Source organism: Macaca nemestrina, chromosome 20 (genome assembly GCF_043159975.1).
Source record: "Macaca nemestrina isolate mMacNem1 chromosome 20, mMacNem.hap1, whole genome shotgun sequence".
NCBI classification, from domain to species: Eukaryota; Metazoa; Chordata; class Mammalia; order Primates; family Cercopithecidae; genus Macaca; species Macaca nemestrina.
The window spans coordinates 55,199,963-55,218,354 of NC_092144.1; the positions used below are offsets into that span (position 1 = coordinate 55,199,963).

Genomic DNA, 18,392 nt, shown 5'->3' on the forward strand with positions numbered 1-18,392 from the left:
TGCTTGAACCCGGGAGGTAGAGGTTGTGGTGAGCTGTGATTGCGCTATTGCATTCCAGCCTGGGCAACAAGAGCGAAACTCGGTCTCATAAACAAAAAAGAAGATAGCCGGGCGTGGTGGCTCATGCCTGTAATCCCAACACTTTGGGAGGCTGAGGTGGGTAGATCACGAGGTCAAGAGATAGAGACCATCCTGGCCAACATGGTGAAACCCCGTCTCTACTAAAAATACAAAAATTAGCTGGGCGTGGTAGCACGCGCCTGTAATCTCAGCTGCTTGGGAGGCTGAGGCAGGAGAATTGCTTGAATCCAGGAGGCAGAGATTGCAGTGAGCCGATATCGCGCCATTGCACTCCAGCCTGGTGACAGAGCAAGACTCCGTCTCAAAAAAAAAAAGATAGATAACATTCAAAGAACAGTGTGGGCAACATGGTGAGACTTCGTCACTACAAAAAATAATAGCCAGGTATGGTGGTGAGCACCTGTGGTTCCAGCTACATGGGAGGCTGAGGGGGAGGATTGATTGAGTGTGGGAGGTCGAGGATGCAATGAGCTGTGATTGCACTATGGCATTCCAGCCTGGGTGACAGAGCAAGTCCACGTCTCTGAAAAAACAATAGTAATAAAAAATAAGACTACCACTTCTACTCCCATGATAACTCATTAATCCATTAATCCACTAATCCATGAATGGGTTAATCAGTTCCTGAGGGGAGGGCCCTCATGACCCAGTCACCTCTTAAAAGCCCCATCTCTCAGTACTGGCACACTGGGGGTTAAATTTCAGTGGGAGTGGGGAGTACTAGAGTACGTCAGTAGTCCCAGCTACTTGGGAGACTGGAGTGAGAGAATCAGCATGACTTTTGGCCAGGACAAATATTCAAACCATAGCATTGTCCATCCTCTTGTTTTCGGGACAATAATTATTGTCATCTTTCTGCTTGTCTGACCCTTTTTTTTTTTTTTTAAAGACAAGATCTCACTCTGTCACCCAGGCTGGAGTGCAATGGACTATCTCAGCTCACCACAGTTTACACCTCCCGAGTTCAAGTGATTCTCCCACCTTAGCCTCCCAAATAGCTGGGACTGCAGGCACACGCCACTACACCCGGCTAGTTTTTGTATTTTTAGTAGAGACGGAGTCTCACCGTGTTGGCCAGTCTGGCCTCAAACTCCTGACTTCAAGTGATCCGTCCACCTCGGCCTCCCAAAGTGTTGGGATTACAGGTGTGAGCCACCACACCCAGCCTTTCCTGGTTCTGCGTGACCTTTTTCCTTGAGTCCTCTGTCTCCTGATGGGCAGCCTTAGAAATCTCTCACTGTACCTGTTTGAACAGATCTGGAGAATGGCTTCCTCAGCCCCCCATTCTCCTAACGGGAGTTCTGTGTACTCCACCTAGCTTTCATTTTATTGAGGACTATTCCAGACATTCCCTGTGGATTTGGTTAAGATCCATCTGGCTGGTTTTGGGTGGCGCAGCAACAGACGGAATTCTATTTGTATGAGTTAGGTCTTACCTACTTCTTTTAGTATAAAAATATCCTAAAAGATGATAATTTTTTTATCACCTATACTGGATGGAATGAAAAGATGACTCTATGTGGGTCCCCAGAAATGACTTGGAAAGGTCTTCTGGAGTTAGTTGAGCGCCATTCTGAGTGAGTGTGTCTGCAGAAAATGCTGCGTTGGTGTGTCCCACCCGGCTGAGATGTAGTGAGATCTTTGGAGAACCGGGCAGAAGTGGCTTGAAGGGTGTGACCTACAGGGTTGGTCTCACAGATGTTTCCCTGCAGAGAGGGATACATCAGGGGTCTGGGTTAAAATGCCCCGTGCTTCAGAGGTCACTCTGAAGGTGACCCAGGTGGTTAACTCTTCATCGTATTCTTGTACCCCCATTTGACGATCACCTAATCATTCCGTTAACCTAAATCGATACCAGTATTTTCTGTGGTTTTGTCTTTAGTGAATGTGTGATCCATGTCACTGTGTGGTGAGGTTTATTCACAGTCAGTCTGGTCTGTAAAATAGAATCTGCAGACAGTGAACCTGTAAAGCATACTAGAATCATGCAGGCCTCCCTCCCCAGCCTTGGAGCTGGGATCCTCAGAGCAGGGACACAGAAGGACTTGGAGTGAGCCACCCACCAACTCTAGGGTGAAGGAGAGTGTGAGTTCAGAAAAGCCCCCTTTGGGCTGGCTGTGGTGGCTCACACCTGGAAACCCAGCACTTTGGGAGGCCAAGGCAGGCAGGTCTCTTAAGGTCAGGAGTTCAAGAACAGCCTGACCAACATGGTGAAACCCTGTCTCTACTAAAAATACAAAACTTAGTTGGGCATGGTAGCACATGTCTGTAATCCCAGCTACTCGGGAGGCTGAGGTGGGAGAATCGCTTGGACCCCGGAGGCAGAGATTGCAGTGAGCTGAGATTGCGCCACTGCACTCCAGCCTGGGTGACAGAGCAAGACTCCATCTCAAAATAAAAAAGAAAAGAAAAGCCCCTTTTCTTCCCAAAAGGCCAGTAATCAGTATTCTAGAGCAGCTCCATCTCATGGAGATAGGATGTGAGCCAGAGAAGGCATTAAAATATTTCCAATAGAAAAAGACTGAAGAGTAAAAAGGTAAAGACAGGCCAGGCACAGTGGCTCATGCCTGCAATCCCAGTACTTTGGGGGGCCAAAGTGAGAGGATCACTTGAGCCCAGGAGTTCAAGGCCAGCCCTGGCAACATAGGGAGACCTCATCTCTACAAAAAGAAATTTTATTTTTTATTTTTAAATTTTATTTATTTTATTATTTATTTTTATTTTTTTGGAGATGGAGTCTCGCTCTGTTGCTCAGGCTGGAATGCATGGCGGGATCTTGGCTCATTGCAACCACTGCCTCCCGGGTTCACCCCATTCTCCTGCCTCAGCCTCCTGAGTAGCTGGGACTACAGGCGCCTGCCACCATGCCTGGCTAATTTTTTTGTATTTTTAGTAGAGACTGGGTTTCACCGTGTTAGCCAGGATGGTCTTGATCTCCTGACCTCATGATTTGCCCGCCTTGGCCTCCCAAAGTACTGGGATTACAGGCATGAGCCACCGCGCCCGGCCTATTTGATTTTTTTTTTTTTTTTTTGAGACGGAGTCTCGCTCTGTTGCCCAGGCTGGAGTGCACTGCAGATATGGCTGGTTCAAACCAAGAAGTGCTGTGATATAAAACACACACTGGACCCCCTGTTTTATTTTTTATTTATTTTTTTGAGATGGAATCTCGCTCTGTTGCCTAGGCTGGAGTGCAGTGGCGTGATCTCCACTCACTGCAATCTCCGCCTCCTGGGTTCACAACATTCTCTTGCCTCAGCCTCCCGTGTAGCTGGGACTACAGGCGCCTGCTACCACGCTCGGCTAATTTTTGTATTTTTAGTAGAGACAGGGTTTCACAGTGTTAGCCAGGATGGTCTCGATCTCCTGACCTCGTGATCCACCCATCTCGGCCTCCCACAGTGCTGAGATTACAGGCGTGAGCCACCGCGCCTGGCCTGATTTTCTTTTGAGACAGAGTTTCACTCTTGTTGCCCAGGCTGGAGTGCAATGGCACGATCTTGGCTCGCTGCAGCCTCCATCTCCCAGGTTCAAGCAATTCTGCCTCAGCCTCCCGAGTAGCTGGGGTTACAGGCATGTGCCACCACGCCCAGCTAATTTTGTATTTATAGTAGAGAGGGGGTTTCTCCATGTTGGTCAGGCTGGTCTTGAACTCCCAACCTGAGGTGACCCACCCGCTTTGGCCTCCCAAAGTGTTTGGATTACAGGCGTGAGCCAAAAAAATTTTTTAAAATTAGCCAGATATGGTGGTGTGCACCTGTAGTGTCCTCCAACTCAGGAGGCTTAGGTAGGAGGATCATTTGAGCCCAGGAGGTCAAGGCTGCAGGGAGCTGTGATCAGGCCACTGCACTTCAGCCTGAGCAACAAAGCAAGACCCTGTCTCAAAAAGAAACATAAATAAAATAATAAAAAGGTAAGGCCAGGGCCGTGTTGGCTCACACCTGTAATCCCAGCACTTTGGGAAGCCGAGGCTAGAGGATCGCTTGAGCCTAGGAGTTCGAGACCAGCCTGGGCAACATGGCAAAACCCCCCTAATAAAAATACAAAAATTAGCCAGGCATGGTGGGGGATGCCTGTAATCCCAGCTACTTGGGAGCCTGAGGTGGGAGGATCACCCAAGCCCAGGAGGTTGAGGCTGCAGTGATCATACCCCTACACTCTAGCCTGGGTAACAAAGGGAGACCCTGTCTCACAAATAAAAAGGTAAAGAGAAACCACGAGATTAATAGTAATAGTTTAATTGAGCTCAGTGTATTCTCATTTCAACGTATAATCAGTATAAAAAGTGAGATATGCCGGGCGCGGTGGCTCAAGCCTGTAATCCCAGCACTTTGGGAGGCCGAGACGGGCGGATCACGAGGTCAGGAGATCGAGACCATCCTGGCTAACACGGTGAAACCCCGTCTCTACTAAAAAATACAAAAAAGTAGCCGGGTGAGGTGGCGGGCGCCTGTAGTCCCAGCTACTCGGGAGGCTGAGGCAGGAGAATGGCGTAAACCTGGGAGGCGGAGCTTGCAGTGAGCTGAGATCCGGCCACTGCACCCCAGCCTGGGCAGCAGAGCGAGACTCCGTCTCAAAAAAAAAAAAAAAAAGTGAGATATTTTACATTTTTCCCCCCTTGCGCCAGTTTTCAGAATCTAGTGTGTGTGGCTGGGCATGGTGGCTCACGTCTGTAGTCCCAGCACTTTAGGAGGTTGAGGCAGGTGGATCCCTTGAGGCCAGGAGTTTGAGACCAGCCTGGCCAACATAATGAAACCCCAGAGATACTAAAAATACAAAAATTAGGCGGGCATGGTGGCTAACACTTGTAGTTCCATCTACTTGGGAGGCTGAGGCAGGAGAATCACTTGAACCCAGAAGGCAGAGGTTGCAGCGAGCTGAAATCGTGCCACTGCACTCCAGTCTGGGTGACAGAGCAAGACTATGTCTTTAAAAAAAAAAAAAAAAAAAGAGGGGGTCTAGTGTGTGTTTTATATTACAGCACTTTTTGGTTTGGACCAGACATATTTGCAGTGCCCAGTAGCTGCATGTGGCCAGCAACCCCCATACTGGATGATGCAGCTCTAGAAGATTTCCCTCCAAGAAAGGGGGGCTTTTTCCTCCCCACGGGAGCCAGGTCCCTCTGGTCTGGATGCCTCTAAGCTGCAGTATGTGTTCTCTGCCTGAGCCAAAGCCTCTCTCCCCTGTGCCTCCCCCTCCACCAGCCAGCACTGCCCTCTGGGGCCCTCCCTTTTCTGGACAGTCTCTGTCAGGTGTGGACAGGATTGGGGCATGTCCCCTTGGAATTTTCTCCAAGTCAGCCCTTGAATGTTGGCTTCTCCCCCTGGACACAGGAGGAAGATCCCCAATTATTTATTTGTTTGTTTTTTTTTTTTTTTTTTGAGACGGCGTCTCACTCTGTCGCCCAGGCTGGAATGCAGTGGCTGGATCTTTTCTTTTTTTTTTTTTTTTTTTTTTTTTTGAGACGGAGTCTTGCTCTGTCGCCCAGGCTGGAGTGCAGTGGCGCGATCTCGGCTCACTGCAAGCTCCGCCTCCTGGGTTTACGCCATTCTCCTGCCTCAGCCTCCTGAGTAGCTGGGACTACAGGCGCCCGCCACCGCGCCTGGCTAATTTTTTGTATTTTTAGTAGAGACGGGGTTTCACCGTGGTCTCGATCTCCTGACCTTGTGATCCGCCCGCCTCGGCCTCCCAAAGTGCTGGGATTACAGGCGTGAGCCACCGCGCCCGGCAGTGGCTGGATCTTAGCTCACTGCAAGCTCCGCTTCCCGGGTTCACACCATTCTCCTGCCTCAGCCTCCCGAGTAGCTGGGACTACAGGCGCCCGCCACCTCGCCCGGCTAGTTTTTTGTATTTTTCAGTAGAGACAGGGTTTCACCATGTTCCCCAGATGGTCTTGATCTCCTGACCTCGTGATCCGCCCATCGCGGCCTCCCAAAGTGCTGGGATTACAGGCGTGAGCCACCGCGCCCGGCCACCCCAATGATTTAATAATCATAGAAATGATGAGGATTGGCCAGGGTGGTGGTTCAAGCCTGTAGTCCCAGCAATTTGGGAGGCCGAGGCAGGTGGATCACTTGAGGTTAGAATTTGAGACCAGCCTGGCCAACATGGTGAAACCCTGTCTCTAATAAAAATACAAAAATTGCTGGTCGTGGTGGTGGATGCCTGTAATCCCAGCTACTCGGGAGGCTGAGGCAGGAGAATTGCTTGAACTTCGGAGGTGGAGTTTACAGTGAACTGAAATCGCGCCACTGCTCTCCAGCCTGAGCAACAGAGTGAGACTCCATCTCAAAAAAAAAAAAAAGGATGACGTTTGTGCTAATAAGCAGCAGGCCCTGGGCCAAGAAGAAGCGAGGCTTTTTTTCTTTAGGGAAGTGACGTCACTCACCAGTGTCCCTTAGATTGTAGGATTCAGAGGCAAGATTGCCTCCAAGCCCCCGCTGTTGGCCAGGTCTCCTTCCCCTTTCCCTGTCTTTCCCTGGCCCCAGGGGGCAGGATGGAGAGTTGAGGGAGAGCAGACTGAGTTATCCTTCCCAGCATAAGGAAGAGCTGAAAAGTCCCCGGGCGCGGTGGCTCACGCCTGTCATCCCAGCACTTTGGGAGACTGAGGTGGGCAGATCACGAGGCCAGGAGATTGAGACCAGCCTGGGCAACATGGTGACACCCCGTCTCTACTGAAAATACAAAATTAGCCGGGCATGGTGGCACACGCCTATAGTCCCAACTACCCAGGAGGCTGAGGTGGGAGAATAGCTGGAACCTGGGAGTCAGAGGTTGCAGTGAGCCGAGATCACACCACTGCACTACAGCTTGGATGACAGCAAGACTCTGTCTCAAAAAAAAAAGAAAAAGAAATGCTTAGCTTCTTTTTGGGCTGGGCACGGTGACTCACACCTGTAATCCCAGCACTTTGGGAGGCCGAGGCGGGCGGATCATGAGGTCAGGAGATTGAGCCCATCCTGGCTAACACGCTGAAACCCTGTCTCTACTAAAAATACAAAAAATTAGCGGAGCGTGGTGGCAGGCGCCTGTAGTTCCAGCTTCTTGGGAGGCTGAGGCAGGAGAATCGCTTGAACCTGGAGGCGGAGCTTGCAGTGAGCCAAGATTGTGCCACTGCACTCCAGCCTGGGTGACAGAGCGAGACTCTGTCTCCAGAAAAAAACAGAAACATCCCCAGGCTAGGGCAGAGGTTGGGGGATGCAGCGTGGGCACGCACAAGCCCCTTCCTCCCCGGCAGCGTTTGGGACAACGTGGCAGGGAGCCTGTGGCCAACCTGGCCTCTTCGAGAGGAAGTGAGGCCAACTCCTGGCTGGGGATTCACAACCCCGAAGTGTTTCTCATCTTGGTTTCTCATGTTGGTGGCTTCAGGCCTTCTCTGAAGCTATCTGCTGCCTTTTTATAGTCATGTATTCAACTGGTCATCGCTGAGCCTGTGCAGGCGCTCCATGTGTGTTCAAACAGGCCCTGCCCCTACCCACATTTCCGCACGGGGTTTGCACACTGGTTGCAGAGATAGACAGCAGGCAGGTAAACCACCGGCTAAGTTTTGGATAGTGGTGAAATGTTGTGAAGGAAACAAGCTGGCAGGAGAATGACTGCATAACCTCATTCAGTGGGGTGGCCAGGGAAGCCCTGTGGAAGAAGGATATTCTGCCAGGCACTTGAACGCCACGGAGGAGCCAGGCCACGAAGATTGTGTCGGGGCATGCGTTCCTGGGACACAGGGCAGCACACCCGGAGGCCCCGGGTTGGCATATTTGAGGAGAAGTGGAAGGTGTTGAGGGTTGAGAGGTCACCGGGGCTATGGTGAGTGTCTGGGGTTCCAAAGCTGCAGGATGCCATGATTAGTCACTTGATTTTATTTATTTATTTGTTTTTTTCTTTTTTCTTTTCTTTTTTTTTTTGAGACGGAGTTTTGCTCTTGTTGCCGAGGCTGAAGTGCAACAGTGCGATCTCAGCTTACTGTAACCTCCACCTCCCTTGTTCAAGCGATTCTCCTGCCTCAGCCTCCCGAGTAGTTGGGATTACAGGCACCTGCCACCACACCTGGCTGATTTTTGTATTTTTATTAGAGACGGGGATTTCACCATGTTGGCCAGGCTGGTCGCAAACTCCTGACCTCAGGTGATCCGCCTTCCCCGGCCTCCCAAAGTGCCAGGATTACAGTGCCCTGCTGAGCTGGGGTTTCTGCCTGGGGCATTTGGTGATGGTAGTGTCCCCATGATCATGAGGAACTGTGATTGGTTGAGATTTGGGGAGGCAGTTCTGGCATTCCAGGTCACACTGATCTCAGCAGGTGAGTGCTAGGTGGATGCCAGGAGACTGTGAGCCGTTGCTGGTGGGCAGGGGTCCGGGCTCTGGAGGCTGCAGGTCCCGGCAGGTCTCATGTCCCCTCCTTTCCCCACCTCCCAACCACAGTGATCAACAAATACAAGCGCAGGCGATTTCAGAAAACCAAGAACCTGCTGACAGGAGAGACAGAAGCGGACCCAGAAATGATCAAGGTAAACGGGCAGGGTTGTCAGGGCCTATGGGGACCAAGCCAGGCCATTCACAGCTCATACCAGACCACTGGGGCTGTCATCTGTCACCACCACTGAGCCACCATGCCGGCTCGGTCACGCCACCTCCCCTCCCTGAGCACTGGGCTCCTCCTCTGGGAAATGGGGTCAGGAGGCAGCTGCCTCTCAGGAAGTAGGGGGGATCCCAGGCAGGGTTACCCGGGCCTCTCGCCAGCCTGGGAGGGGGCTGCATCACAGTCCCATTCTCACATGAGGACACTTGTTGAATCTTACAGCCAGGAAGTGGCAGGCCAGGGACTCTCACCCACACAGTCAGGCCCCAGAGCCCAAGCTCAGCCCAGCATGAAGCAGGCACATGAGAATATGACTTTAGTAGGAACTGCAGGATTAATAGTTGCTGTCACTCCTGGTGGGCTGGGGAGCCAGGCAGTTAATCTGTGGTTAACCTGCAGTGGGCACCAAGAGATTTCCCCTCTCCGCGGGTGGTCCTGTGTGGGAGGGGTGGTCCCTCCTCATGGAGGTGAGGCCACCGTGCAAGAGTGTGTGGAGCCTGCTGTCATGAGGCTGGGCTTCGCAGCCTGGCCTAGGATGCCAGCCCTGCCCCTACCTCTGCAGGCCTCGGTTTTCTGCATGTGGGGTGGAAGGATCCTGTTGGTGGCCCGAAGGGTCCTGGGTAGCGTAATCTCTAAGCCGAGGGAGGAGAGCCCTCTGCCAGCACTTGCTGTGGTGGCTGATACTCTGCTGCCAAGGTTGTCAGGGGAGGTGGCTCATGCCTGTAATCCCAGCGCTTTGGAAGGCTGAAGCAGAAGGATCACTTGAGCCCGGGAGTTCAAGATCAGCCCAGGCAGCATAGTGAGACCCCATCTCTCCCAAAAAAGAGAGAGAAAAGAAAGAAAGAAAAAAGAAGCTGTCCATGGTGGCTCACGCCTCTAATCTCAGCACTTTGGGAGGCTGAGGTGGGAGGATCGTGCTTGAGCCCAGGAATTCAAGACCAGCTTGGGCAGCATGGCAAGACCCCATCTCAAAAACTAGAAAGCAAAGATTAAGATTTTCATGGGAACCCTTGGGAGGAAGTGTGCAGAGGCTGATGGTCCCTGGGCACCTCCACCTGCCTCTGAGGACTTTCCCCACATGTTGCCTCAGAGGGCTGAGGACTATGGGCCCGTGGAGGTGATCTCCCATTGGCACCCCAACATCACCATCAACATCGTGGACGACCACACGCCGTGGGTGAAGGGCAGTGTGCCCCCTCCCCTGGATCAATGTAAGCTCCCCAGCCCTGCCAGCTGCTTGCAGAGGCCTCTGGGAGGGTGCTCGGGGCCCATCTCTTTGTCTTCTCCTGGCCCCATCCACCTGAGAGAGCTTTCTAGGGCTCTACTCTCCCAAGCTCCCCACCCTGTCCTATCCCCTTCCCATGTCCTCTCCCTCTCCCACACCCCCACCCCTGGGGTCACCAGGACTGACTCCCATATGCCAGCATCGGTCCACAGTCAAGTCCCATCGAGCCCACAAACTGTTTTCAAAAAATGTCTATCACTTGCCAACTTTTGAAATTGAGGCAGTATCACTTAAAAGCCATATTTTCTGGCTTTTATAAAACTGGGTTACATGGTCACCCATGGGGCAGCCGTGGGCTGGAGCTGAGCCACAGCTGCCCCCTTAAGCGGGGACCTGCCTGCTCTTTGCATCTGGTTCCCTCTGCTGAGGTCAAGGGGCCCTTTAGCTCCTCATGGCGTGGCCTAGAAATGTCCCCTGTCCTCCAGTCTCTGTAGAGGGGCCCTGTTGGGTCCCTGCAGACATCTGAAGCCTGTGGGTACCCTGGCCTCCTGTCTGGGCCAAACGGTGTCCCCTGCCCCATGTGCTGCAGATGTGAAGTTCGACGCCGTGAGCGGTGACTACTACCCCATTATCTACTTCAATGACTACTGGAACCTGCAGAAGGACTACTACCCCATCAACGAGAGCCTGGCCAGCCTGCCGCTCCGTGTCTCCTTCTGCCCGCTCTCGCTTTGGCGCTGGCAGCTCTATGCTGCCCAGAGCACCAAGTCGCCCTGGAACTTCCTGGGCGACGAGTTGTACGAGCAGTCAGATGAGGAGCAGGACTCGGTGAAGGTGAGTGCGGCCGGGGCGGGCGGGACTTCCCAGTGCCTTCCTGGGCGCAGGAGGCCAAGAGGAAGTGCGCCAGGCCTGGGCTGTGGGACCTCCCGCCTGGTGCTCCTCTGCCCACAGTTTCACAACCTCCCAGGTCCCTTCTCCGCAGTGAAAGGAAGTGGGCACCCAGCCCTCCAGGCCTAGATGACTGGGGGTCCTCTCCCCAGGCTGTTCTGTTGGCTTGGCCGGGCCCTTTTGGTCCAGACCTGTCCCTTACTCCTTCTGTCCCAGACTTTGTCTCCCTGGCCCTGGACTCTGACTCCGTGTCTCTACCATCTCACTGGGTCCTGAAATGTCAGCCCGTTTCTGTGGTGTGAGGCTCGGCTTTGCCACCTGGGCTGTCGTCACTGTTGGGTCTCTGCTCTTGGCTCCCAGTGTCCCTTCACGCACTCCCTCGGCCTCTGCCTCTTCCCCTAGTGCCATCTCACCGTCTTTTCTGTCTCCGTGAGTCACCTTCCTCTCTGTCCCCATCTGCCCATCTCTGACCCAGTCTCCTCCCGGCTGGCCCACCCTCACCCTGCCTCTACAGGTGGCCCCAGGGACAGGTCTTAGGGGACAAAAGCTAGTGAAGTTGCTCCTGGGCGGGGGCGGGCTGTGCTCACAAGTGTCCCCTGCAGGTGGCCCTGCTGGAGACCAACCCCTACCTGCTGGCGCTCACCATCATCGTGTCTATCGTCCACAGTGTCTTCGAGTTCCTGGCCTTCAAGAATGGTAGGAATGGGACCCCAGGGCTAATGAGAGGCTGTGCAGGGCTGGGGACAGGGCCTGCCCCCTTCGTCCTCCCCTCCATCCCCACGTATCCTCCCCCTGCCTGGGGTCTCTCAGCTCCACTCTCCAGAGGCCTGGTGAGCTGGGGAGGGGCAGTGGCCCCAAAACTCCCAACCCAGAAATTCCCACCCACCGGGTGTGGAGCTAAGGGAGGGGCTGGCCCGCTACTGGGGCAGAGGCCAGGCCAGTACTGCCAGGAAGCAGGGCTGGGGAACTCCAGAGCCAAGAGCAGGGAAGCCCCGGAGCTGCTCCCGCCACCCTGCCCGGCAGGCTGCCTGTTGCGGGAGGCCGCTTAGGACTGAGTGGATGGGGCCTGCCCGAATGGGAAGGAGGAGCACTGTCCCCCGAAGGTCCCTAGGTTCTAAGGCTGACCATGCTGATGGCCAGCGTTTGAGGAGAAGCAGCCACATGCCAGGCACTGTCCTGGGTACCCTCCCCAGGTAACTCCTTGAGCCGTATGGGAACCAGAGGCTCAGGGATGTCACTTGCCCAGTCACACAGTTCCTAAGGGGTAGATAGTGCTAGCCCCAACTCTCATCTTCTAGGCCCTGCAGGCCACTTCTTCCTTGCCCAGAGTACCCCCGTCTAAAGGAGGCAGCCTGCTGCCCTATAGCTGCCGGAGGCAGCAGGAGGAATGACTAGTAGTATTCCTGGTATTAAGACGCTATTGCCAGCCTGGCGGTGGCTCTCGCCTGTAATCCCAGCACTTTGGGAGGCCAAGGTGGGAGGATCACCTGAGCCCAGGAGTTTGAGACTAGCCTGGGCAACAAAGTGAGATTCATTTCTACACAATTTTTTTTTTTTTTTTGAAGTGGAGTCTTGCTCTGCCACCCAGGCTAGAGTGCAGTGGCACGATCTCAGCTCACTGCCAGCTCCACCTCCTGGGTTCACGCCATTCTCCTGCCTCAGCCTCCCGAGTAGCTGGGACTACAGGCGCCCGCCACCACGCCCAGCTAATTTTTTGTGTTTTTTTTTTTTTTTTTTTTTTTTTTGAGACAGAGTCTTGCTCTGTCGCCCAGGCTGGGGTGCAGTGGCCGGATCTCAGCTCACTGCAAGCTCCGCCTCCCGGGTTTAGACCATTCTCCTGCCTCAGCCTCCCGAGTAGCTGGGACTACAGGCGCCCGCCACCTCGCCCGGCTAGTTTTTTGTATTTTTTAGTAGAGACGGGGTTTCACCGTGTTAGCCAGGATGGTCTCGATCTCCTGACCTCGTGATCCGCCCGTCTCGGCCTCCCAAAGTGCTGGGATTACGGCATTTTTTGTGTTTTTAGTAGACAAGGTTTCACCGTGTTAGCCAGGATGGTCTCGATCTCCTGACCTCGTGATCTGCCAGCCTCGGCCTCCCAAAGTGCTGGGATTAAAAGCGTGAGCCACCGCACCCGGCCTTTACACAAATTTTTTTTAGAATTAGCTGGGCATGGCAGTACGTGCCTGTGGTCTCAGCTACTCGGGAGGCTTGGGCCTGAAAGATCAAGGCTGCCGTGAGCCATGATCACACCGCTGAACTCCAGCCTAGGTAACAGAGTGAGACCCTGTTCCAAAAAAAGGGATGCTCTTGCCATTATTGAGAGCTACCATCTGGAAGAATGCAGTGTCATACGGGCACAGGAGCTGGTGCCGACCCCAGCTGGCCATCTGCCAGCTGTCGCTAGGAGACAGGACCCTTTTGCCCGGGAGCTGGCTTGGCTAGGGTCCAGTGAGAAATGAGGCACAAGAAGGCTGTGTCCTCACCCAGTGTCATGCAGCAGAGGTGTGGGCCTCACTTGGCACCAGTGCTGTGTGGCCTCCCTGGTCTAAGGAGGGGCTTGGGCCCACCTGGGCCCCCCTGCCAGAACCTTGTCTCCAGACCCATTCTTCTCAGTTGGGGTGAGGGTCAGTCTGATGGGCAGGGGTGGGTGGGGTGAGCCTGTGGAGTATGGCAGAGCTCTGAGATGGGGTGGGGTGCAGAGCTCCCACAGTCCTCACTCCCTGAGTGCAGAGCTGGCCCTGACCCTGCATGACTGCAGACCTGGCTCCACCACTCTGCTACAGATGTGGTGGCTCAGCCTCCTGTGGCTGCGGTTAGACGCTCAATCGGGCAGGGTCAGAGAGGGATGTCCATGGTGAGACCGGGGCTCTGAGTTAGGAGTACACTGACATGGATCCTTGGCAGCATCCAGGCAGAGCACTGGAAGGAGCTCCAGACTGGAGCCCAGGGCCCTTGTCTTGTTTCCTGAGGATGTCTGTGAGCCAGTTTCTTCATGGTGTCAGGGCGGGGGCCTGGAGGAGGTGGTCTTGAAGTGCATGCCACAGATCTTCCTTCCCGGGGGGGTGGGCAGGCACCACGGTGCTGCCCAGACCCCGCGTCCCTCCAGATTCTGCCGCGCCAGGCTGTTCGGCCTCAGGGAAGCAGCTTCCTGACCAGCCTTTAGTACCTGGCACATGGTGAGCCCCGTCCATGGCACCAGTCACTGTCACCATCAGTCAAGGGACTGCACCCTGGGGTGCTGGATGCTGACATCCTATGGGAGGGCTCCAGGGGTGCTGCCTGTCTGGTGCTCTGGGGGCCACCTGATGAATGAGAGAGCCTTCCTGGGAGAGAGGGCTCTCATTCGGCACCTCTCCTGAGGCACCCAGCGCCACCCCAGGGTGTGAGGATGTAGGCCAAGGCGGCCTGAGGGAGCTGCAGGAGGGTCTTAGTACCTCCTCAGCCTCCTGGTTCCCCCTACCCCCTGCGCACAGATATCCAGTTCTGGAACAGCCGGCAGTCCCTGGAGGGCCTGTCTGTGCGCTCCGTCTTCTTCGGCGTTTTTCAGTCATTCGTGGTCCTTCTCTACATCCTGGACAATGAGACCAACTTCGTGGTCCAGGTCAGCGTCTTCATTGGGGTCCTCATCGACCTCTGGAAGATCACCAAGGTCATGGACGTCCGGGTAAGGCCGGGGCGCCATGCTGTCTCGGGAGCTGCAAGGGCTGTGAGGGGTAGTGTGGCCCAGCTGGACCCTGGAGCTGGCCCCCGGGGGATTCCCAGCAAGTGCCTCGCTCCCAGGACCAAGGGGATTTTCTCACCAGGGGATTTTTCGGGTCACACATGGGGCAGGGGAACTGGGAACGGTGGGGAAGGACAGGGGCTGGTTCTGGCTTGTGGGGCAAGAGCCAGCATGGCAACTGACCATGGCGCCCACCTCATCCACAGCTGGACCGGGAGCACAGGGTGGCAGGAATCTTCCCCCGCCTATCCTTCAAGGACAAGTCCACGTATATCGAGTCCTCGACCAAAGTGTATGACGATGTGAGTGTCCCACACACTGGGCCCCTGGGGGTGGTCTCCAAGCACCCACGTACCCCTGAGGGACCCGGGGCCGACCATCTGCTTGCTGGACCCACGCTTTATGGCCTGTATCACATCCTCTGTGTCCCCCACCTGTCATAACTGCTTCCTGGTCGAGTCCAGAGTCCCCAGGGCTACCTGGAAATTCCCCCTGCCCGTCCTGCCAGACCAGGTGTGGTGGCTGAGGGTGGGGAGCAGGGCTGCCAGGCAGGGCCGAGGAGCTGGCTCACAGCCCCACCCTGTTGGCCTCACAGATGGCGTTCCGGTACCTGTCCTGGATCCTCTTCCCACTCCTGGGCTGCTATGCCGTCTACAGTCTTCTATACCTGGAGCACAAGGGCTGGTACTCCTGGGTGCTCAGCATGCTCTATGGCTTCCTGCTGACCTTCGGTGAGCGGCCCAGCTGCCCCCGGAGAGAGCAGGCCCCATGCTAGGCAGGGCTCACAGCCCAGCGTGGGAGACAGACCCATCCCCAGGCAGGGACAACCCAGGGTGGGCAGAGCCGGGATGTAGGGAGGCCCAAGGGCACACATGGCTCCATCTGGGGTCAGAGAGGGCTTTGGGGAGGACATGAACAGTGCACTTCAGTCCCCATTTTCAGGGGGCCTTTATGTCTTGGGAACAAGTAAACAAGTAGGGCCAGGTGCGGTGGCTCACGCCTGTTATCCCAACGCTTTGGGAGGCTGAGGCAGGAGGATCACTTGAGCCCAGGAATTAGTGACCAGTCTGGGCAATGTGGCAAGATCCAATCTTTACAAAAAACACAAAAATTATTGGGGAGTGGTAGTGCGTGCCTGTAGTCCCAGCTACCTGGGAGGCTGAGGTGGGAGGATCCCTTGAGTCCAGGAGGTTGAAGCTGCAGTGAGCCATGATTATGCCATTGCACTCCTGCCTGGGTGACAGAGTGAGACCCTGTCTCAAAAAACAAAAGACCGGGTGAATCACAGCCAGTAACGAGTACTGTGAAGGGCAGAGTGGTGGGGGGATGCACATTAATAGGAGTCGGGGGGCCCCTCTGAGGACAGGACATTTAAACCCAGGCCTCAGATATCCAGGGAGGGAGCTGTGTGGATGTGACAGAAGGCCCCACCAGTGCAGAGGCCGCTGGTAGAGTGTGCCCAGGTGTAGGAAGTGGTGAGGGGGCTGGTATGGCCGGTGCAGAGCGTGCAGGGGAGAGGTGGGAGAGGCCATTCCTCCGCTCATGGGTGCCCTCACTGCAGGCTTCATCACCATGACGCCCCAGCTCTTCATCAACTACAAGCTCAAGTCCGTGGCCCATCTGCCCTGGCGCATGCTCACCTACAAGGCCCTCAACACATTCATCGATGACCTGTTCGCCTTTGTCATCAAGATGCCCGTTATGTACCGGATCGGCTGCCTGCGGGACGGTGAGGCCTGGCGGGCAGGTCGGGGCTCCCACCGGAACAGGGCCCCAAGGCAGTCTTCAGGGCCCAGGTCTGAGGGGGTGCCAAGGCCCCAGATGGGGTGTTCAGTCTGAGGGGGCTCAGCCCCACCATTGCATCACGCCCTCTCCACCCAGGGCCACCCGGCTGTGGACGGGCCAGCCCGACCTCACACTGCCTCCCACCCCTCTCCAGATGTGGTTTTCTTCATCTACCTCTACCAACGGTGGATCTACCGCGTCGACCCCACCAGGGTCAACGAGTTTGGCATGAGTGGAGAAGACCCCACAGCTGCCGCCCCCGTGGCCGAGGTTCCCACAGCAGCAGGGGCCCTCACGCCCACACCTGCACCCACCACGACCACCGCCACCAGGGAGGAGGCCTCCACGTCCCTGCCCACCAAGCCCACCCAGGGGGCCAGCTCTGCCACCGAGCCCCAGGAAGCCCCTCCAAAGCCAGCAGAGGACAAGAAAAAGGATTAGTCGGGACTGGTCCTTGCCTGCTCCGGCTCCTGGCGACTACTGCCCCTGCGCCCCGGCCCCTCCCCTCCCTGTCGCCCTTTCCCTGGACAGATCAGGCCGGGGTGGCGGGAGGCCCGCCCCAGGCCAGGGCCCAGCGTGTGACATAGGGGCCAGGGCAGGCCAGGGTTTGTGTGTGGAGGCGCTGTCTGTCCCTCTGTCCCTCTGTGTTTCCAGCCATCTCGCCCTACCAGCCCAGCACCACTGGGAATCATGGTGAAGCCGACGCGGCGTTGCCGAGGGGGTGGGTTGGGCGGGGGCGGGGCCGGGCCCCCCTACGGGATGCCCACGGCCATTCATCATCTTGTCCCTCGTCCCCCTACCACACTCCCCCTCCTAGACCGCCGCCCTTTAACACAGTCTGGATTTAATAAATTCATATGGGTGTTTAACTTAAACTCAGCACTGCCCTCCTCCTCGTGCCTTCCTTCCTCTGGCGCCTTGGAGAGCAGCTTCAGGCGGGGATGAGGTGGCTCTCCTGGGTCCGGGAGGGTGACCTGCAGGGTACAGGACGTATAAAGGTGGGGATTGTGACCTTATGTCAAGAGCCATACCTGGCCGGGCACGGTGGCTCTCACCTGTAATCTCAACACTTTGGGAGGCCAAGGTGGATGGATCACTTGAGGTCAGGAGTTTGGGACCAGCCTGGCCAACACTATATTTTCAACATAGTGAAACCTTGTCTCTACTAAAAATTAATTGAGCATGGTAGCGGGCACCTGTAATCACAGTTACTCGAGAGGCTGAGGCAGAAGAATCATTTAAACCTGGGAGGCAGAGGTTGTGGTGAGCCCAGATCACACACTGCACTCCAGCCTGGGTGATAGAGCAAGATTCCATCTCAAAGGAAAAAAAAAAAAAAAGCCATACCTGCCAGGCCAGGCCTCTTCCTCATTTGTTGCCCTCCCACCAGCCCTCTGAGATTTCATTAACTGGCCCCGTTTCAGATTCCTGGGGAAGCTGCTTGCAGGGAGCTCACTGCCCCTGCCGGGCGCAGGCTAGAGCCTCCTGTGTGCCTGCTGAATGTCTCCTAACCCGACACCACCAAGCACGGCCAAGTACAGCTTTCAGCCGGGTCGCCATGAGCAAAGGCACCTGCCACCCTGAGACCTCAGCACAGCAGTTGGGGCACACTAGATGTGTGCCCTTGGCTTTTTGTGCTGACACCTGCTCACCCCCAATTTTGGGGAGCATGGGGGTGAAGGCTCAGCCAGCCTGAGTGGCACCTGGCTGTAGCACTCCATGAGTATTGGGGTGTCACTTCACATCCCCGGGGCTGCCTGTGCCGACGACCAGCCAAGCCCTCCAGAGGTGGCATGAGTTGGACTTGCCAGCCCAGCCCCTGGTGCTGGGACCTTTTGCCCACTGGATAGGTGAGCTGAGTGAGGCCTCTGTGTTCTGAGGGGTGGGGACCCTGCATTCCCAGGTTTACTGTTTTGTGGTGTGGTCTCAGCAACACTTCAGTATAGGGGGCCCAGCGCTGAGGACCACGCCAGGTTCCTTCAGGCTCCAGCTGCCACCCCACGTTGCAGAGCCAGTCGGGATCCATGAGGTCCCAGGGAGATGGTGGTGCCCTTGGAGCCCCACACCACAGGTCCACAGACAGGCCACGGCAGTCTCGCATCCCTCAGGGCAGCCAT

The 18,392-nt window shown here is 55.6% G+C and overlaps 1 protein-coding gene across 4 annotated transcripts in view; it reads left to right on the forward strand.

Annotated features, from left to right (window-relative positions):
* LOC105478526 (CLPTM1 regulator of GABA type A receptor forward trafficking) overlaps nt 1–17,154 on the forward strand; it is a 41,064-nt gene extending 23,910 nt beyond the window's left edge. For all 4 annotated transcript variants that reach the window (XM_011735916.3, XM_011735917.3, XM_071087124.1 and 1 more), the window contains exons 6-14: nt 8,500–8,585; nt 9,747–9,867; nt 10,471–10,715; nt 11,372–11,465; nt 14,243–14,433; nt 14,697–14,792; nt 15,086–15,221; nt 16,052–16,219; nt 16,430–17,154. In XM_011735916.3, coding sequence (XP_011734218.2) covers nt 8,500–8,585; nt 9,747–9,867; nt 10,471–10,715; nt 11,372–11,465; nt 14,243–14,433; nt 14,697–14,792; nt 15,086–15,221; nt 16,052–16,219; nt 16,430–16,716 — 1,424 coding nt within the window. In that variant the 3' untranslated portion in view covers nt 16,717–17,154. The remainder of the gene's footprint in view (nt 1–8,499; nt 8,586–9,746; nt 9,868–10,470; nt 10,716–11,371; nt 11,466–14,242; nt 14,434–14,696; nt 14,793–15,085; nt 15,222–16,051; nt 16,220–16,429) is intronic.
* Nucleotides 17,155–18,392: the final 1,238 nt, after the last annotated feature.